Genomic DNA, 22,743 nt, shown 5'->3' on the forward strand with positions numbered 1-22,743 from the left:
AACGTTAAGTATTTTATCTTGAAATTAAGGGCTCTTCAATTGTTCTGTTCTTCTATTGATGATCTTCTTTGCATTCACCCATGAACGTTGATTTCTTCCTGAAATAGTGTTCAATATTATGGCCAGGCTGTCATTTACTTTTGAACCAGCGGGGAAGGGAGGTGAGGGGGAGAGAGAGAACGTGAGAGAGAAAGAAATCACAACTCAGCTAAATCACACCCTCACCCAATTTCCACAAATACATAGATAGTAATCAAGAGCAGGAACCCTGACCCATTATGTCCTCCTAAGGAACACTAACAGTGTTTGCAACTGCCGCCTCAATTGAGATGCTAAGTCCCGGTCCACATAGCTCAGCTACTTACTGGATTGAATTTGCTGAATGACCGATTCAGTCCTTCCTAAAAAATATATCAGGTAAGAACATTATTTCATAATGTTGTAGAACTGTTGTGGTATCCTATACTGTGCTGAACAGAAGATATCACATTCATAACTACTTCAATATGGCCATCACTTCATTTGAATTTAATCTTTTAAACTAACATTTCGTGGTTAGAGTAGATCACATTTTTGTTAGATAGATCATTTATTAAATCAACTTCAAGGGACAGCCCAGACAATTCTGTAAAAATATATATATACAAAAGAGATGTACACATGAAACGTGGGAATGCGCAGAGCATCTTCCCCCCACCCAAAAAAAATTAAGCTCAGGGAGAATACAGACATAAAACAGTTGAAAATCAGGAAGGTCATTAAACTGCTAAGATTCACATTGAAATTTGTCGGTAGAACTCTGTTAGATAATAAATTAACAACTGCATTATAAGATGACATACATGAACAGGTTTTGGTGAAACAAAATGGAATAAATATAATGTAAAAAAACAAGCTGCTTCCTTGTGCCCTCCATCCAAACTGGCCCAATGTTTCTACAATTAGTTTTGTGATGAGGACTTGAAACAATGAATTTTGCCCTTATTATAAATTTTAAGAAACAACAAACATAAAAAGCATACAACTTTTAAATGGAAACTACGAATTTCTGTTTGTTTGATATACTTCACAATATACTGAGCATTAGACAAAGTGAGCACTTTTACATAAGATATCAATAGTCAATCAATCCAAAGATGTGTAGTGTGTGTGCACATGTACAACTGCAGTAGTAAAATAAGTTGTCATTTAAAAATTGACATTATCCCATTTCGCAGTAACAAGTGGGATTTATCTAGCTAAAATAGCATTTTACATAAAAGAACACATGTAGTGTAAATATAGAGTGTAGAAAAATTCACAAATTACACATCTAATGCCAGTAACCCCAAAAAAGATCAGTTTTATTAATCTCACTTATTAGTGTCATCAACCTGCTACATATTATGGTGAGATTTAAATATTTGTTTACTAGAAACAAGCATAAGGGCGCAAGAAATAAGCATAATGTGAATGGCACAGCTGGGTGCACAGGTAACATTGCCAAACATTCAACCTCATACAATACGGACTTCTGATTTCCATCAATTCAAAAAAATGTGTACTCTCCATTAGCTGCATATTACAGATGAAAATTTGTTATACTGTTATTTCTACAATCTTAACATTGTAGTCTAGTAAGTTAAGTGTTAGCAGTTCCATTAGTGTACTCTTTACATAAAATTAAAAAAAGTTTATATATCAGAATACAGTATCGAGTACTTCTAGATTCTAGGAAATCTCATTCACTACTTGGTAAGCAAAGGTTTTACTGCCACATTTGTTATATCTACTGTTCTCTTAATTAGCTGTAGCTTCAGTGCATTTAAACTGTGCCCAATGTATTTGTCGAAGGAAAATAATTAGTGAGCATTTTAACTGAATTAATTAACACTGCATTTTCATGGACAATATCCCCCAATCATCCGTATTTTCTAGCTAGTTAAATGTACATTGGGGAAATTCTAGTCCAAGCAAGTGCTAAAGTGATCACTGAGAAAGAGGTTCCACCTAACCTTTGGAAGGCAATGCAAATTTAATGAAAGTAAAGACATACAGGCAAATTAACAGAAAAAAAAACACAACATAAAATAAAAAATAATTAACGACATACAACAGAGCAACAAATCTGTAAAGAGAACCAAGAAATTATCAGGATCTTATTTCTGCTCTGCATAATTGTTCAGATCTAAGGCTTTTCTCCTTTTCAAACCTGGTCATTTCCAGTCTATAGCCTGCATCACTGCAAGGGTTTGATTAGATACAACTTATCTCCACGTTCACTTGTGAAGATAGGCGCCTTTTTGTAGTGTTCTACCAATTCATCCATGGTGTTAAATCGACGTTGCCCAATACAGTACACACCATCTACTAGCTGGACCTTGAAATGTTTGTTCTTCCCAGATGCTTTTAGTGATATTGAGAGGTCACTTGGCTGAAAGAAAAATAATTGGCCATGATTATATTGTCAACAGAAATATCAATCTCAAAATATTTATTCCAGTAAAACCATCCACCCATACTTCAATGTTACACTATTTGATCCAGAAAATTTAAGTACAATCTAGGAGGTAGAAATGTGTTACATGTGATGGCACAGTTTTGGATTGGCAACCCGTTATATGCAGCGCCTGATATTCAAATCCACTGCAGCTCTTTACTCACTAGGCATTCATCTTAATTTCCCCTCCAACCAAAGTCGGGTTGATCATTAGATTTTATAATAATTACAAGCCAATAAACCCTTATCGGCCTCTGGTCTCTGTCGGCATAGCACTGATCTTTACATCTTTTGATGTAATCTGTTATTACAGGCATTTAGAAAATAATCATATGAAAATCGCTTATTGTCACGAGTAGGCTTCAATGAAGTTACTGTGAAAAGCCCCTAGTCGCCACATTCCGGCGCCTGTCCGGGGAGGCTGGTACGGGAATTGAACCGTGCTGCTGGCCTGCTTTAAAAGCCAGCGATTTAGCCTGGTGAGCTAAGTCAACAAGGATTTATGAAAGAGGGAATCATGACTGGCAAGTTTTTTGAGGTTGTAACTATCAGGCTAGATAATAGGGAACCAGAGGCTGCAGATAATTTTGGATTTTCAAAAAGAAAACACTCAATAAGGTGCCATACAAATGCTTATTGCACAAACGAGGGTTTACACAATTTAGCACAAATTGAAGCTTTGTTAGCAGACAAAAAACAGAGTCGGAGTAAACAGGTCAGTTTTGGGTTGGCAGCCTACCGCTTGTGGGTTATAAGGATCAGTACTTGGGATCGAGCTTCTCCCAATTTATATAAATGACTTAGATTGCAGAACCAAATGTAACATTAAAAAATAATAATCTTTATTGTCACAAATAGGCCAACATTAATATTGCAGTGAAGTTACTATGAAAAGCCCCTAGTCGCCACATTCCGGCACCTGATTGGGTACACAGAGGGAGAATTTAATGTCCACATTACCTAACAGCACTTTTCTCGGGACTTGTGGGAGGAAACCGGAGCACCCGGAGGAAACTCACGCAGACACAGGTTGCTGATAATACACAAATTATGTGGTGAGAAATTTGGAAATGCTGACCTTCATGGGTGTTATATTCTTTAATTACTGCAAAGAGAAAAAGTATGGAGCTGCCACACACTTGGACTTCTTTAAAACGCAATGCAGTGTTTATTCAGGAGATGTTGCTCATACAGGTCTAACGGGAGAACCCAAAAGCCCATGCATTCTGGTGACGTCACTACAGGTTACATGACGTGCCACCAGCAGAGATGTTCTAAAATACATAACACCCATCCCACTTTACTTCTTCAGTCCAAACAACAACGTTTCTTACCTTTAGCACAATAGACCTAATTAAACATTAGATACACTACTTTGCACCATTTTCACTTCACATATATACAACTTAATAAGACAGTCTCTCAGATGGATGTCTATTCCTTTCGGGTTACATTTGACGATCTGGACTCTGGTTATTCAATGCCTTTGAAGTGTCTTTTTCTTCTGTTGATAATACTTCCTGTGAAGTTACTTCTCCATTGGTGTTGAATATCCTTCAGAAAACAAATCTGAATTTATCGGTGTTTGGTCTCTATTGAGAAATATCATTGCTTAGATTTGCCAATGGAAATATTTCCTGGGAAGTTCCAGCAATTTCACTTTGTGAAGCTAGTCGTTGGTCCGTATAACCCTCTCATCATCCATCTGTATGGTGTCAGATATTGGACCTGTTTTTGCTAGGATAACTGCATGTACCCATTTGTAGTGATGCTTCTTGCTAGTACTCGCTCTCCTTGAGTAAATACTCTCTTTGTAGAGTTTTGTTCCCTCCTAGAAATCTGTGCTTGTTGTTCTCGTTTGACAATCTCTGAAGTATAAGGTGGTATCAAAACGTCAAAGTTTGTTCTTAGCTTTCTTTTGAAAAGTAGCATTACTGGTGAACGGTGTCATCGCGTGTGCGGTGTTCCTGTACGATATCAAGAAGTTATTAACTTGTCGTGCCAACTTACCTTCGTCCTTTGAATCCTTAATCGAGTATTTAAGTGACTGTTAAGAATTGCTCAGCCAATCCATTTGTGTAACTATGGTACAGTGGATTTGATGTGCTGTATACCATTTTCTTTTAGCAGTCTTCAAAATCCTTGGAAGTGAACCATTGTACCATTGCTCTGGTCTACCAAATCTCTCAAATATTTAATCTAACTTCGCAGTAGTTCGTTTTGCCGTCGTGGATTTCATAATCATTACTTCCGGCCATTTAGAATGTGCTTCTACAATTACTAGGATCATGTGTCCCTCAAATGGGCCAGCATAGTCTTCGTGTACTCTTTGCCATGGCTGTTATGGCCATTCCCATAGATTTAAGGGCTTAAGTGGTGGAGTGTTTCTTAGTTTTGCACGCGACTGACATTGCCTAATTTCTCTTCGATTTGAGCACCAAAAATAACTGTGTGGCAGTTCCTTCAGTCTCACCACACCAGGATGTCCTTCAATAATTTTATTATGCAAGCGTGGAGGAATAATCACTTGGATTTCTCATTGTAAAACTCAACTCTGGACTGCCAACTCAGGTTTTCTTGTGATGTAGGGCTTCAGGTCGGTATTTTAAAGATGTACATCTGTTATCATTACTTTTAGGACCACTTCCATTACCTTCCCCATCACTGGGTCAGTACTGTGCATCTCTGTACTTGAGATGAAGTCATAGGTACATTATCCACAAGTGAGAAATATAAGAGGTTGACAAAACTGTCTTCAGGTTCTTGCTTGATTTGTAACGACAATCTTGATAAAGCATCAGTATTTGCATGTTGCTCTGATCTATGGATATTGAATATCGTAGGTGTGTGCCAATTATATCAAAGACCATCTCTGTAACTCACACGCCCTGTACACTGATGTCTAGGTGCAAGAGCGATTCCTTTAAAGAAGAAATACCTTTATACGGCCTGAAGATTGCAGTCAAGGGTCGATCTGTCAAGAGTATAAAATGATCACCATAAAGTGGGTGATTAAATCTTATTCCAAATATAATAATCAACACCTGTTTTTCCAGCCCGAGTGTAATTTGTTTCTGTGCTAGTAAGAATTTGTGAAGTGAATGCTATCGGCATTCTCTCCTGAGGGCATTATGTGCGAGACAACGGCGCCAATTCCATAGGGTGGTGCTTTGCAAAAAAACTGTAACCTCAGTTTGGGATAGTGAACTAACAGCTCTGAGTTCTTTAAGACTTCTTTTACCTCTTCATATGCACTTTCACATTCTTTTGTCCAGCGATACCTGTTTAGTATATAAAGTCAGTAATAACTTCAATAGAGTGATGCTAAATTTCGAATATATTGGCTGGAATAGATTATTAATCCCAGAAACGATCTCAGCTGCGTCACATTTTGAGGATTTGTTGCTTCTAAGTTTCCTAACCTCCTTTTCGGTTCCTTACACAAGCCATCTTCATCAATGCTGTGACCCAATAATTGTGGATGTCTTGAAAAAAATCACATTTTTCCTTTTTAACTCTGAGATTATATTCCAGTGTAGCTTCCAAGTTCTTCAAGTGCTCTTATTCACTTGAGCTGGTGATGTGGATGTCATCTAGATCAGTCATTTACAAACTCTGGGTCACGACCTGCGGGGGCCATCGGTAACGGGTAGTATGCCCAGCGGCTGCGACCGGCTTTTTAAAATGCCAGCCGTGACCGGCTTTCAGAATACCGGTTGTCGCATGCATACGTGGCCCCTCAACAGTGTGCAGGCCTGGAACTTGATGTGGCAGACTACCCCCTCCCTGATGTCAGCTAGCCGACCCAGGAGCAAAGTATTTTAAAAAATCAATGGAGTCTTCTCTCCAGAAACAGTGGCAGAGAGCAGGTCACAGGCCCTGTACACTGACATCACATGCTCTAGGTGCAAGAGTGATTGCTATATTTTGCAGCTGCTGGCAGTGCTGGTGTGAGCTCCAGGGCCTCTGGTGAACAACCCTTCAGAAGGTAAAATCAGGAACAAAGCAATATAAAGGTGATTTCTTTAGGTACGTGTTTATTAATTGTGCCAATGCAAATCAGGATGCAAAGCTCATGTATGTTATATGCAGGGAAGTACTGGCAAATGAAAGATTAAAGGTAAGCAAAAATGGTGGGTTGTGAAAGGCGACCGGCGTGGGTCGCGAAGGGCGGCCAACTGGTTAAAAATGGGTCCTGAGCAAAAAAGTTTGAAAAATACTATCTTCACTCCACTTCCTATCTGTGAAGCCCCTTTTGCTGCTAGTTCCAAAGACATGCCAATTTCTACTGCTGACTTACGAGTTAAGGCACTTTCACTTAAGTTTTCTCTGAATAGCTTTGTTGCAGAGACCACATATCAGCCTATCATGAAGGGTGTCATCTAGTGTTGCACCAAAGCCCAGTGTTCTTCTAACATTCTTAAGGTTGCCACGAATTGTAAAATGCATCCATCTTCTTCCTGACTACAGCGGTGGAACCAAAATGTTTCTGCAATTATAAGTATTCTTGGTGAGAATAGCCCTTCTAGAACCTTCAACAATTCATTGCAGGTTTTACCTCTCGTCTTTTCTCGGCAGAAGCGCAAAGGTTTTAAGTGCTACCGAACTGAGAAATATTGCAACCTTTGTGTCCTCCGATATTTGATTAGCAACGAGATGTTGAAATCGCTCTTTGTAGGAGTTCCAGGTCTCAGTCTTCATCAAATGCATCATGGTGCCATCTTTGCCTGCCATTTCTGATGTTGGCTCCCAGGGTCTATACTTTCTTCAGACTTCTTCCCTTCCGTTCTGTTCATACGTATGAAGAGGTCTCCTAATCCACAAAGCAAAGTAATTTTTTTTTGCTTGGACTATCTAGTAGTAGCTTTCACAGAATCACTCAGATTTTTGAATCCCCGTTCCAGCAGCCCATTCACTTAGCCACATGCGCGATCTCTGCAGCTTAGAATTGATCCCATTTGTAACAGTAAGCAGGTCTTACTCATGGCTGTATTTGGTGTTTTTTCCCCAAATCTTTCTGCATCAGTGGCTTTTCTCTTGATTGACGTTTGAAACCAGTTTAGTCTTGCTTCAATTCTCATCGTCAGTTTGCTCTCGTTATATTCTTACATCAACGCAAAGAGAAAAATTATGTACAAAATACGATGCAAGGTTTCTTCAGATGTTGCTCATACAAGTCTAAGAGGAGAACCCAAAAGTATATGTAAAAACTCTGCTGATGTCACTACAGATCACATGACATTCCACCAGAGATGTACAAGTTAAATACATAACAATGGGGACTCAGGTGGCCTTGTACACAAATCTTAGAAAGTTAACATGTAGATAAAACAAGGAATTATGAATATAAATGTATTATACTCTTATCCCTTCGAATAAAGGCTATGAGTAAAGAAGCCTTATTACAATTATAAAAGGGGCTTTGGGTAAGGTAAAACCCAGTGTCCAATTTTGCTCTCCTTACCCAAGTAAAAATATACTCATCTTAGAGGGAGTGCAATGACATTTGACTGGACTGATTCCTGGGTTGAGGGAATTCATAAAATTTACAGTGCAGAAGGAGACCATTTGGACCAGAGTCTGCACCGGCCCTTGGAACGAGAACCCTAATTAAGCCCACACATCCATCCTAGCCCCTTAATCCAGTAACCCACCTAACCTTTTTGGACACTAAGGACAATTTAGCATGGCCAATCCACCTAACTTGCACATCTTTGGACTGTGGGAGAAAACTAGAGCACCCGGAGGAAGTCCACGCAGACACGGGAGAACGTGCAGACTCCGCAGACAGTGACCCAAGCCGGAAATCAAACCTGGGACCCTGGAACTGTGAGACAACTGAGCGAACCACTGTGCTGCCATGCTGCCCTTTTCTCCCCCCTCCTCCTCCCTCCTCTCCCTCCCTCACCAGGGTCTCACTCCCCCCTCTCCCACTCCCTCTGTCCCTCACCAGGCTCTCACTCCCCCTCAATCTCCTTACTCCCACTCTCGGGCCCAGCCTGAGGCCCAGTCTCCACATGGCGCATCTGGGCTGCACGGAATTATCCTAAGAGGAAATGAGGCCCACGTCCCCAAGAGTTTAAATGAATGAGGTGATCTTATTGAAGGATATAAAACTTTTAAAGGACTTGGAAGGGTAGATATTTTGAAGTTATTTCCTTTGGATAGGGAGTCTAAAACTAGGAGACACAGTCTCAGAATAAGTATTCAACCATTTAGGACTGTGTCAAGGAGAAATTTCTTCGCTTATTGGGTTGTGAATCTTTGGACTTCTGTACTCCTGAAAGCTGTGGATGTTCGGTCATGATGGTATATTCGAGGTAGAGAAAGGTAAAAAAAAATGTTCCGGAATAGATGGGCATGAAATGATTTTTTGTGAAATCCAATATAGTTTGTCTTAGGTTTGGCGTTGGCAATAAATCCTTACTAATAACTCCTGAAAATTAAGTGCTTTCTTTTTCAAATTGTTAGGAAGATCCGGACTCGAAACGTTAGCTCTTTTCTCTCCCTACAGATGCTGCCAGACCTGCTGAGATTTTCCAGCATTTCCTTTTGGTATGAAGATTATTTGCTCACCTCAGAGTTTCAATTCATTAATGTTGAGAATAAGGCTTCATCCAACATTATATTAGGAAATTTTATTAGTTGAGGGAATCAAGGGAGATGGGAAAGTGCAGGTAAGTGGGGTTGACATTCAACCTTAATCCTACTGAATGGCACGGAGGCCTGCTCTTGCTCCTATTACTTATGTTCTATGGAAATCTTTGGCAACAAATACAAAATTCATGTAAGGGAGAGACACAGAATTATCTTGATTAATTCTCTTGAAACTATTAGGAAATTAAATAAAACATATTGGGAGATGATATATTCTGTACTAATACAGGAAGAAGCCTTACTATCAGCACTGATCAAAGGATATGTGAAATTTGACAATGAAATTTTCTAATGACTTGAAAAAGGAAAGAGCAAGCAAGGAACCAATAAATAGTTTTGCAGAATACACAAAGCAATATTGGCAAAACAACTAGATTCTTGTATCCACTTTGGATGTGTTTAAATTTAGGTTCTGTAATGACAAGCTATGAATTTTAAAGCAGCTGTCTGTGAGTCAGACTGAATTAAATCTATAGGTACAAATTACCGAGGTAATCGCAGGATCACAGGCACATGTAAATGTGCATTGTTGACCGAGGTGCCGATGTAAACTTAAAAAATTAATATGGTCTGAAAAGCTTCAGTATAATGAAGATCAAGGATATGGAACAACAATAATAGGCCTCAACTTCTCTACAGGGAATGTAGAAAAGAGGGGGAAATTAATGTAACTCATGGATTCGAATTCTTAGCAATTTTGAAAATGGTAAATTCCTAATTTATTTCTGCAGCTTTTGCAAACATTGCAAGATGCTTGAAGGGAAATTTAGCACTGGTTGTGGGAAAACAGCAGAGATATGGTAATAATTAAATTTAAAATCGTGACTTCCAGTGGCAGCCATGAGGCGAATGGTCACACACATGGTGGCGCTTGCTTGGGGATTCGTTTTTTTGTTCTTTTTGCCTGTTTAACTGGTGGTATTTGGAGAGAAAAGTGGTGCAAGTTGAAAGCCTTGGTTCCTCCTTCTATGTGTGGCATCTGGGGGGTTATAATACAAGACACAAATCGAATAATCCTAGTGTCGCAGGAGGGGAGAAAATGGTGGAGGCCCCTGTGTAGTCCTGGTCGTCTCAGTGGAATTCCTTACACAGGAGTTCACGAAACAGAGACAAGTGGTCTCTATTGACCTGGCGAGGACTATTGAGGTGGCAGTGGCACCCCAGTTCGTGTAACTTTGGACCGGGTGGAACAATGGCTGAGGTGGTAGTGGCACCCGTTCGTGTAACTTTGGACCGGGTGGAACAATGGCTGGAGGTACAGGGTTTGACAATTCAGAAGGTGGAGGAGACGGTCATGGAGCATAGTGATCGGATTGCGTCTTTGGAGGCAGAGATGACGATGTTGGCGTTGAGGCAGAGGATATTGAAGGCCAAGGCTGATGACCTGGATGATTGTTCCAGGCATCAGAATTTGAGGATCATCAGGCTGCCGGAAGGCATAGAAGGTACGAGTGCTACAAAGTATTGCCACGGAGTATGTGGCAAGATGTTTGGGAAGCTGGTGGGGGAGTGGGTCTTTGCAAACCCTCCCGAAGTAGACCAGGCACACTGATCTTTGAAGACAGAAGCCAAGGTCTGGGGAGTCACCATGGGCGATTATAGTCAGACTCCACAGATACTGGATAAGGAGTGGATCCTGAGGTGCGAGAATGTATTTGTGAAGGTCATCCCATCAGAACTTATCAGGGCGTTGGGGCAGAATTGGTAAAAAGCGTGCAGAGTTTAAAAAGGCCAAGGCGGAACATTACAAAGGTGTGTTTTGGAGTGGTGCACTCTGCTCGCCTTCGGATCACTTTCAAAATCGGGACTGCTATTTTGACACGCCGGAGGAGGCAAATTACTTTGCAAAGAAGCATGGACCGATGAAGAATTGAATGCTGCTTTTGATTTAAAAAAAACAATCATGTGTAATGCGTTTTGCTATTTCTTTGCCTTCTTTCTGGATTTGCAGTTCGTATGATTTTTCTTTTACTGTATTGGTGGAAATGTTTGGGGTTTGTATGTTTTATTTTTTTCCCCGAAATGTTTTATATTAAAGATGGGTCTGTATAGGGGGACTGTTTGGTGATCCATTGTGTTATAAATTTGATTCTTGCCCAGGTGGAGGGGTTACCCTGCCAGCAGTTATGCTAGTTAACGGGAACAAAGTGGGGAAGAGATATGCGGCTGGATACTCAAGGGGGATTTTTTTGCTTCTTTTGCTCATTAAGGTAACGAGGCAAGGTTGGTTGTTGTGTTTGTCTGGGCCTCGTTACATACGTTGAGCCTGGCCAGTCTGGTAGAGGGGGTGAAGGCGGACTTGGAGATGGGACGCACTCCCGTTGTTCTTGGCGGGATGAGTTTGGATGGTTAAGATGAACATCCTTCCGAAGTCCTTGTTTGTGTTTCAATGTCTCCCAGTCTTTCTTCCTAAAGATCTTTTTAGTAGGGCCAACAAGTTAATTTTGACTTTTATTTGGGCGGATAAGAAAGGCTTTCTTGCAGAGGGATAGTCAGTTTGAAGGTTGGCATAACCTAATTTGATGTATTATTACTGGGCGGCAAACATTGAAAAAAAGTGCAGGGGTGGGTTAAGAATCCGGGGTCAGTTTGGGGACGGATGGAGAAAGCTTCCTTTTTAAAAAAAAAATATTTTTATTCTCCTCCTTTTTCACATTTTCTCCCAGATTTACACCCACCAACAATAAACAATAATCAGTATTGAATGCAATGTCAATCCCCATATCAATAACAACAATCCCATCCTCCCACCAAACCCACAAATAGCAGCCCGCATGTTAACATAAACAAATAACAAAAAGGAATCAGGAATCACCCACAGTCACCATTAACACATACACCTCCCCCCAACCACCCCTCCCCCCTCCTAATGTTCGATGTAATCCAATTCTCGAAAGTGCATAATGAATAACACCCATGAATTGTAGAACCCCTCCATCCTTCCCCTCAGTTCAAATTTGACCTTCTCAAGAGTCAAGGATTCCAGCAGGTCCCCCCAACATGCCAGGGCACAGGGTGGAGAGGTTGATCTCCATCCCAACAGGGTCCGCCTTCAGGCGATTAACGAGGCGAAGGCTATAACATCTGCCTCTGCATTGGTTTCCAACCCCGGCTGGTCCGACACCCCGAATATGGCCTCCCGAGGGCCCGGGTCCACTTTCACGTGCATCACTTTAGAGATTACCCTAAAAACCTCCTTCCAGTAATCCTCCAGCTTTGGACAGGACCAAAACATATGAACGTGGTTTGCGGGCCCCCCTCCGCAATGCTCACACATATCTTCTACCCCATCAAAGAGCCGGCTCATCCTCGTCCGGTGCGCTCTATACCACCTTCAGCTGTATCAGCACCCACCTCACGCACGAGGTGGAGGCGTGCACACCAGAACCCCTCCTCCATATCCTCTCCCAATGCTTCCACCTACTTTGCCTTGATCCCATCCAGCAGTGCCTTCTCTCCCAAAATAGCCTCGTAAACCGCCGACGCTACCCTCTTCTTCAGTTCCCCTGTCGTCAGCACTTCCTCCAGCAATGTGGAGGCCGGCTCTACTGGCAAGCTCTGTATCTCCTGCCTTGCAAAGTCTCGAACCTGCATGTATCTAAATATTTCCCCCTGCTCCAGCCCATGCTTTGCTCCCAGCTCCTTCAATCCTGCAAACTGACCCCCAAGAAACAAATCTTTTAGTGTCCCAATTCCTTTCTCCTTCCATCTCTGAAAATTTCCATCCCACTGCCCTGGCTCAAATCGATGGTTCCCCCGAATCGGCATTTCCCTTGACTCTGCCCCCAACCCGAAGCACTGGTGAAACTGCCTCCAAATTCTCAACAAGGCTATTACCACAGGACTCCCTGAGTATTTCCCCAGGGCCGTCGGGAGCGGCGCTATTGCTAGTGCCTTCAAACCCGACCCCTAAAACAAACTCTCCTACATTTTGACCAACTGGGAGTCAACCCCTCTGACCCACCTCCGCATCTTCTCCACCTTTTCCGCCCAGTAATAATACATCAGGTTCAGAAGACCCAAACCCCCTGCCTGCCTTACTCTCTGTAGTAGTACCTTTCTAATTCTGGCCACCTTCCCTCCCCATATGAACGAGGTAATCATCCATTCAATCTCTCTTTAAAAAAAAAGCCTTTGGCAGGAAAATCGGCAGGCATTGAAAAATAAACAGGAATTGCGGCAACACGTTCATTTTAACCACCTGTACCCGACCCACCAGTGACAGAGGGAGACCATCCCACCTTGCCAGATCAGCTTTCACCCTCTTCACCAAACTAGGAATGTTGTACCTACAGAGCACCCCCCCCCCTCAATGCCGAACAACCTGCACCCCCAGATATCTAAAGTGAGTCCCTGCCCTACGGAATAGTAGCCCCCCACCCCCGACCGAGACACCACAAAATATTCACTCTCGTCTAGGTTCAATTTGTACCCAAAGACCCAAACTCCCGAAGCAGCTCCAATATTCCCCCGATTGACACACTCGGTTCCGACACGTATAACAAGTCATCGGCATACAAGGACACCCTATGCTCTGTCCCTCTCCGCACTATCCTTTTCCATACCCCCGAACTTCTTAACACGATGGCCAATGGCTCAATCGTGTGGGGGGACATAGGACATCCCTGCCTAGTCCCACGGTACAGAGAAAAGTATTCTGAGCTGATGTTGGTTGTGCGGACGTTCGTCCTCGATTCTTATGCAGTAGCTTTACCCAGTTTACAAATCTTGGTCCAGTCTCAAACCACTCTTGAACTGCCATCAAGTACCCTCATTCTACCCGGTCAAACGCTTTCTCGGCATCCAATGCCACAACCACCTCAGCTTCCTTCTCTTCAGCCGGTGCCATAATCACGTTCAATACCCTCCTAATGTTTGAAAAGAGCTGCCTTCCTCTCACAAACCCCGTCTGATCTTCACCAATCACCATCGGTAGGCACTCCTCTAGCCGACCTGCCAGTACCTTCGCCAATATCTTTGTGCCCACGTTTAAAAGTGATATGGGCCTATACGACCCACACTCCATCGGATCTTTATCTCTTTTAAGTAACAGGGAAATTGATGCCTGCCCCATAGTTTGTGGTAACACCCCCTTCCCTATCACCTCCTCAAACATCCCCACCATCAGCAGTACCAGCTTATCTTTGAATTTTTTAATAATATTCCACCGGAAACCCATCCAGTCAGTAGGGGCTTTTCACAGTAACTTCATTTGAAGCCCACTTGAGACAAGAAGCGATTTTCATTTTCCCTGCCACCTTCCCCGACTGCATCCTCCCAATTGCATCCTTTATCCTCTGATCCACTATCTAATGCCCCTTCTAGTGTAGCCCTGTCCTGCTCCCTGAACCTCGGGTACTCCAGCCCATCTAGAAATTCCTGCATCTCCCGGCCTCCCCCAGGTGGCTCTGACCTGTACAACCTCTCATAAAACTCCTCAAAAACCTTGTTAATCAGCTCAGGAGCCACCACCAACTTCCTGCACTGTCCCACACCGGGACAATTTCCCTTGCCGCAGCCTCACTCCGGAGCTGACCCGCTAACATACCGCCTTTGCTCCATGCTTGTAAACTGCACCCCTTGCTCACCTCAATTGGTGCACCGCCTTCCTGGTAGATAGTCGGTCAAAGCTCGCCTGTAGTTCCTTCCTCTTTTCCAACTTCGCTGGGCCCCCGTCTTCTGCATACCTCCTATTTACCTCCAGCATCTCATCTATTACCCTCTGACGCTCCAACCTCTCCTCTTTGTCCACCCTAGCCTTAAACGAGATCACCTCACCACTCACCACCGCTTTAGAGCCTCCCGGACAACCGCCTTCGATACCTCACCCCTGCAGTTGAAACTATTCCTTGATTACTTTTTCCATTTTTGCACAGAACCCTCAGTCCGCCAACAGTCCTGCATCTAACTTCCACTCTGGTTTCTGGACCATCCCCTTCTCCAGTACCATATCCAACTAATGCGGAGCATGATTTGATATTGCAATTGCCAAGTACTCCGACCCCGTAACCCCAGCTCGCAGCGCCTTCCCCACCACAAAAACGTCGATCCTCAAGTATACCTTATGGACCCCTGCGAAAAATGAGAACTCCCGCTCCCTCGGGTGCAGAAATCTCCACGGGTCGATCCCTCCCATTTACACCATTAGCCCAGCTAACGCCCCCCCCCCCCCCCCCCCCCCCCCCCCCAAAAAACCACCCCCCCCGGATTGGACCAGCAAGCGCAGCCATGACCTGTCCAACCTTGGCTCCTGCACCAAGTTCCAGTCCCCACAGACCTTCTTGGCAAATCCCACATCGTCCCAACTGGGGCCATATACACTTACCAGTGCCACTAGCCTCCCCTCCAGTGCCCCTGTCAAAATCACATACCTACCCCCCTGATCAGCAACCACCTCTCCATCTGGAAACGTACCCTTCTGCTGACCATTACCGCTACCCCTCGAGCCTTTCCGTCAAATCCAGAGTGAAACACCTGGCTAACTCAGCCCTTTTTAAGTCTCACATGGTCCTTCACCGTCAAGCGAGTCTCCAACTCCATCTACAAGTAGGGCAGCACGGTGGCCTAGTGGCACAACCGCCTCACGGCGCTGAGGTCCCAGGTTCGATCCCGGCTCTGGGTCACTGTCTGTGTGGAGTTTGCACATTCTCCCCGTGTCTGCGTGGGTTTCGCCCCCACAACCCAAAAAAATGTGCAGAGTAGGTGGATTGGCCACACTAAATTGCCCCTTAATTGGAAAAAATAATTGGGTAATCTAAATTTATTTTTTTTTAAATCCATCTACAAGTATGCTGACAATACGACCATAGTGGGCCGGTTTTTGAATAACGACGAGTCAGAGTACAGGAGGGAGATAAAGAACCTAGTGGAGTGATGCGGCGTCAACAAACTGTTCCTCAATGCCAGCAAAACTAAAGAGCTGGTCATTGACTTCAGAAAGCAAAGTACTGTACACACTCCTGTCAGCATCAATAGGGCCGAGGTGGAGATGGTTAGCCGTTTCAAATTCCTAGGGGTACACATCACCAAAAATCTGTCCTGGTCCACCCACGTTGATGCTACCACCAAGAAAGCACAACAGTGCCTATACTTTCTCAGGAAACTAAGAAAATTCGGCATGTCCACATTAACTCTTACCAACTTTTACAGATGCACCATAGAAAGCATCCTATCGGGCTGGTATGGCAACTGCTCGGCCTAAGACCGCAAGAAACTTCAGAGACGTGAATACAGCACATCACACAAACCTGCCTCCCATCCATTGACTCCATCTACACCTCCCGCTGCCTGGGAAAAGAGTGCAGCATAATCACCCGGCTTACACACTCTTCCAACTTCTTCCATCGAGCAGGAGATACAAAAGTCTGAGAATACGCTCGAACAGACTCAAAAACAGCTTCTTCCCTGCTGCTACCAGACTCCTAAACAACCCTCTTATGGACCGACCTCATTAACACTACACCCGCGAATGCTTCACCCGATGCCGGTGTTAGGTAGTTACATTGTGTACCTCATGATGCGCTATTATGTATTTTCTTTTATTTCCTTTTCGTTTCATCTACTTAATGATCTGCTGAGCTGCTTGCAGCAAAATACTTTTCACTGTACCTTGATACACGTGACAATAAACAAATCCAATCCAATCAGCGCTTTTGCTCGTTCTCTCATTCGACGGCTAACCTGTGTTTCCTCCCTTGTTCACAGGTGTTTTTGGCATCCTTTGACGACTTGCTGTTTTCCCCCTTCTTTCTCAATCCTAAAATAAATCAATACTAAATCCCACCCCCCCCCCCCCCCCCCCCCCCCCCCCCCCCCCACCCCCCCCCCCAAAAAAAAATTCTGAAATAAAATCACTTTCCCCGGGACCGGACTTCAAACTTCTCAAACATCCATTTTCAGCGGGAGCCACCCGATGAGCTCTGGTCCCCGTCTACATCGCGTCCTGGATTCGGGCCTCATCTCATGCCAAGCTTCGCCCCGGCCGCTCACTTCGGGCTCAATGCCCCCCCCGCTCCGGCCACCGGACATTCCCGTGGGACTCCTCATCGGCCCGACACGGCGCCTGATCCTCAGGCCCCAAAGGCCGAAGAAATTTCAATCGAAACAAACAACGGGGAAATCCCCAGAAAAGACCGGGATATCATGGACCGGCGAGAGCCTCTTCCTTACGCGACCACTCCGCTCGCGAGTGCCACCGGAGGTCCCGAGGAAGCTTCTTGTATAGGTTCGAGTTTGAGGCCCCTCTTCCGTTCTCTCTGGCCAGGTTTGCTTTGAGGCAGTTGGGAATAGCCCCTCTGAGAATATGGAATCAATTCAGACAGCACTTTAAATTAGAGTTAATGTCGCTACTGGCACCGATCTATGGGAACCATAGGTTTATATCGGCTGGGATTGATTAGTCATATAACACCTGGGAGAGGAGGGGGTTGAGAGGCTTAGAGATTTGTTTGAGGAGGATAGGTTTGCAGGGCTGGAGGAGTTGGCGGAGAAGTTCCAACTCCCAGGAGGGAATATTTTTAGGTATTTGCAGGTACGGAACTTGGTGCGAAAGGCACTCCGTTTCCTCGGTTGCCAGTGCCTTCACTTACGGATAGGGTGCTGCCTTTTGATGGGGTAGTGGAAGGAAGGATATTAGATATATATGGGCAGATGATAGAGATGGAGAAGGCTTTGCTGGAGGAAGGAAAGTGGAAATAGGAGGAAGAGTTGGGTTTGGCTGGGGGGGGGGGGGGGGGGGGGAAAGAGGTAGAGAGGTTCTGCATAGGGTCAATTCCACCTCTTTGTGCGCAAGGCTGAGTTTGATTCACTTTAAAGTGGTATATCAGGCACACTTGACCAGCACACGTATGAGTGGGTTCTTTCCGGGTGTAGAGGATAGATGTGAGCGCTGTTCTAGGGGCTGGTGAAACACTACATATGTTTTGGTCTTTTCCTAAGTTGGTTAAGTTCTGGGTTTCCTTCTTCGAAACAATGTCAGAGATTTTTGGAATTAGAGAGTGGAGCCATGCTCAATAGTGGCTGTCTTAGGAGTGGTGGACTTGCCGAGGCTGCAGGAGGGGAAGAAGGCTGATGTCTTGGCCGTCACCTGTCTAATAGCCCGGAGGCAAGTCTTGCTCAGATGGAGGGCATCGGTGCCACCCAAGGCTTCGGCTTGATTGGGAGTTTTGTTGGAATTCCTGCATTTGGAAAATATTAAGTCACCATAAAAGGATCGGAGGAGGGGTTTTCCTCTAGGTGGCTACTGTTCATTACCTGGGTTCTGGGCAAATACAGCATAGGTGGGGCTGAGTAGTGCAGATACTTTAATGAAAATCGTATAAATTTGTCTGACCATTTTGGATGTTGTCATTGAACATTTTTAGTAATAGGTGAAAATTTGGTAATAGGTGAAAGGATGTTTGAAAATAAATGACAAGCTGATGCCTATCCTTCATAAGAGGAGTGAAAAAGTAAGTTGCTGACAAAAGGAAACCAATGGGATTTTTCTTGCGGCTAGGAATGTTTTTACTCCATGGAATACATTCTTTAACGCCAAACACAAAATTTTCCCTCTATTCAAGTCTCCATCCACTCAAAAAACATTCCAAATAAAAATGCATGTTTAAAATTCAGTCAAGGGAAGTAAACAGTAATGGGCTTTGTTGTCACACACGAGTTACACAGTGCAACAATGCCATCTGTTGGCATATAGTGGCTAAATATTTGAAAAGCAGAATACTGCAGATGCTGGAAATCTGAAATATCAACAAAAATGCTGAAAATACTCATAAGGGTTATGGCAGCATCTATGGAGAGAAACAAAGTTAAGGTTTTTGATCTTCATTCAACTTTAAAAAAGAAAATCAAAGTTTTATCTCAAAATAAAGGAATTTTATTGGGAGAAGAAATTGGGAGCCATATTCACAGGGGAAACACAGCTTTGGCGTACAATGTATGTGCCGTCCACAGACACAAATCATGAAAATGTTACGTGAATGCGATAGTGAAAGTCTGATGGTGAAAGTGAAATGAAAGCCGCCATAGTCCCAGAGGACCATAGGCTTGCTCTCTCCTTTAAGAGATGACTGGTGGTGATTTAACCCGAGGGTCACCACACCTCAGACGAGGGACAAGGTTGAGAAGACCAGCCTTCATTGTAACCTCAGAGAGTGTGGGAATTGAACCTGTGCTGTTGGTGTCAGTCTGCCTCACAAACCAGAGGTCCAGGCAACTGAGCAAACGACTTCCCGAGTACTAGAAGAGAAGTCAATACTGTAAGGAGAAATCCAGGTGCATTATGTCGTTGTATAGCAAAGCATGAATGCATTTTAAGTTGGAAATGAATACCTCATACCTTTTTATGCCAATATATTTAATGGCCACTTACTAATGGCATCTCTGTATTTGTAATTCATGTTTGATCATTGCACAAATCTGAGATAGTGACACTTAATGTATCTAAAACCTATAAATTTATATTAGTTTTCATTGTTGAGAATTTAAATTGGTTCATAATAATAAATTATGGCAAATAAATTTCAAATTAAAAATTATCAAAGGCAACTATTATATATGCTTCTAAGATGGCTAGTCAACATCAAACTAAAAAAAAGTTTCCAATGCATGATGTATTGAATACTAGATAACAGAAATTTGTTGCAGTAATGCAAATGAAAAGTGGATTTGTTTGCCAAACTGAATCATTTAAAAAGATAGGGAAGAGAGTTTGCTAAAATGGGATATTTGGTTTTCATAATAGCAATTAACAATAGTATAAGTGCCCATTTCTTACCTATAAATTATTTCACTGCTACATATCACCCAACAATCACCAAAGTCACAATACAATATTAAGTCACTCCTTTGCAATGGTAAAATCTATGCCAAAAAAAATTAGATTGTTGACTAGTTGTGCAACATGATACTTACCGATGATTCGCTATCTCTAACAAGAAAGTCGCCGCCAATTCCTCTCTCATTTAGAACCATTTCAGCCAGGTGTCGGGTGACACTGCCATAGTACCACTCTTTTCCAGCAAACTTTCCTGTAGAAGATGGGCCCGTATAGCATATTTGAGGAGCATGTGAACTGCTCACAACAGGTCCATCATTTAAGATTACTACATAGTTTTTGGGAACAAGACCAATTTGCCCTTTAGAATTTTGACACTTCCACCATTCTGGGTCATTTTCTGGTTTCTCAATGACATCCATAATTTCTCCCTTTTCAAAATTCAGTTCTTCCTCTGTGACAGAACTGAATGGGTAAAGAGTCTGCACCATATGAAGAACTTTTGTGGTTTGCCCATTACTCACTGCTGCTCCAAGTCTGGAAGTGAAGAAGCTAGGTGAATCTGCAGTCGCCTCGTCAACTTCCTCTACCACATAATTAGATGGAAACCAACCAACTTGTCCATTGTAGCCACCTCTCCACCAACCATCACTACATTTTTCCATAACAGTAACACGTGACCCTTTCACGAGAGACAGTTCATCTTCTCTTTCTGCCACGTATGCAAATTTAACATATGCTGGAATATTTAAATCGTATATACGGTCAGAACTTCCACCATTTGATGAGAATTCTGCATCTGTGCTTGGTGTAGGGGAAGCATCTCTTGCACAGGTTTTCCTCTTCGTTTTACCCAAACCTATGTAAAAATAGAAGGGAATAAAAAGATAAACTGCAACATGGAACAATATTCTTATTAAAAGGACAATGAAATACCAGGACTTTTTAAAAAGTCACAACTTATATTTAAAAGAAACCAATTGAACATTTAATTGGCAACCACGGAATTCTCAGAGACTTCTCAGATGTAGAAGCACTCAAAATTAATGTTATTGCTCACAGAAGACTATTGTTAAAAAGACAAGTCAGCAACAGAATACAATGTGCTGCTCACGTTGCTTCCACAAACTTCAAGAGTCATATTTGGTTTTCAGATGTTTAATTAGGATAGAATTATAGCTCTTCGTCAGCAAACACCAATTCGACAAATACTTAAGAATTTAATGTCAGGATTTGAATATTAAAAGCTGACTCACTGAAATGGTAATCATTTAAAGTGTTATTTTTCAGGTATCCCTTAAAAGGACATTGCCTTCCTCCAAAGCATTTGGCAAATTTCATTTCTTCTGGCCCCAGTAACAAACCTGATTTTCCTTCCATAGTCCTTTGTTAAACAGAATATCTTATATATTCTAACAAATCTGCATCTCTAAATATTGTTGCACGGTCAATGAAACATTAGTCCAAATGTACTCTTGACGTGCTAGACTTTTGTGGACGAGTTCCATCAGCCAGCCAATTTACATTACAACTGTACAATAATATACATAAAATACAGAATACAAGAGGGTTTTAGGCTCTCGAGTTAAATGTTAAATCAGAGATGTACATTCCCCTCGGTAACCAAACAAGCAGCACATATTTTCTCATGGTTAATCTGTAAAGTATTATGTTTAAGTGAGAGAGCAGTGGTTGAATTTCTTAAAATGCAGTATTTTACAAGGGACAAATCTTTCCCAGAGAAAAGGAAATGCTGAGATTTGGCATGTCAGTAACATAACTTTGTTTCAGTGTTCTATAGACTAAGCAATAACTTTGACTTCCTAATCCTCAGCAAAACCATCACCACCTCTCACCCCTGTTGTTCCTTGTGGTACAGCCAAAATTAAGCACTATAGGACCACACAGCCTCCTTTTCTCGGTTATTGACTGGCTTCTTACATCTCTCTCTATCCCCTCAACTCTTAATGTGATGTGCTCACAGATTCTCAGCTTTCAGGACAGAGGAATCACCTGTTTAACAGCCTCCCCTCCTTTTTCCCGCCAAGTAAATAAATCCCACAGTTCACCCTGCTTTGTCCTGAATGGCAGCACCACTACTACTCTCACTCATCTCCCAGACATCTGACTTAAACTGAATGTGAAAGAGGCCTTGTTAGTTAACCAACAATGCACCATATTGCAAGTTGCTAGTTACCAACTCAAACATATTCAATATTTTAGAATACTGTGCGAAAATATTTGTGTGTTAACAAACCATACAATAAAATTCTGCAAATAAGGCAAATACAGGAAGAATTTCTAAGACAAGCTACAAGTATCAGTGAAGGAGTTCACAAAGCTAAAATAGAAACAGATTTATCATTGTCCCAGAGTTAATTGCAAATGTTAAGAACTTCATCTGGATATTCAAGCTTCCTCAGAGCAGTGCAGTTAATTGCCTCAGTTAGCATTCTGCTCTTTCTGCATACTAATCCACTAAAAGCCAAAGTTTCTGTGATTGTGACTGACTGTTGGTTTACAATATGACAGCATTAAAACATTGCCATTGTTGTTTCTGATATAATCATCGGAAACAGCTATAAATATCTCTGAATACATTCTCAAAGAAAACTGGCAGAAATTCAACTTTTTTTTGGGAGGGAAGGTTGAAAATATATATATTTTTTACTTACACAGAACACTACAACTTTGTTTGTACCTAATATTTTATAATTAAATCCTTAACATATACTTACATTAGTTTCAGTCATTTGTATCTAGAGTTTGAAATTAACCATCAAAAACATCAAGTTAAAATATTAGCCATTGTCTAGTAATTTCAAAACGAGTTGCA

General features: G+C 42.5%; 1 protein-coding gene across 11 annotated transcripts in view; it reads right to left on the bottom strand.

Moving 5' to 3' along the window:
* Nucleotides 1-1,316: 1,316 nt before the first annotated feature.
* Nucleotides 1,317-22,743, bottom strand: part of LOC119977894 (cytoplasmic protein NCK2) — a 109,319-nt gene continuing 87,892 nt past the window's right edge. For all 11 annotated transcript variants that reach the window (XM_038819188.1, XM_038819189.1, XM_038819182.1 and 8 more), the window contains 2 exons: nucleotides 20,045-20,766; nucleotides 1,317-2,413 (listed from right to left, as the gene is read on the bottom strand). In XM_038819188.1, the coding sequence (XP_038675116.1) occupies nucleotides 2,219-2,413; nucleotides 20,045-20,766 (917 nt within the window). In that variant the 3' untranslated portion in view covers nucleotides 1,317-2,218. The remainder of the gene's footprint in view (nucleotides 2,414-20,044; nucleotides 20,767-22,743) is intronic.

Source organism: Scyliorhinus canicula, chromosome 14 (assembly GCF_902713615.1).
Source record: "Scyliorhinus canicula chromosome 14, sScyCan1.1, whole genome shotgun sequence".
Taxonomy (NCBI): domain Eukaryota; kingdom Metazoa; phylum Chordata; class Chondrichthyes; order Carcharhiniformes; family Scyliorhinidae; genus Scyliorhinus; species Scyliorhinus canicula.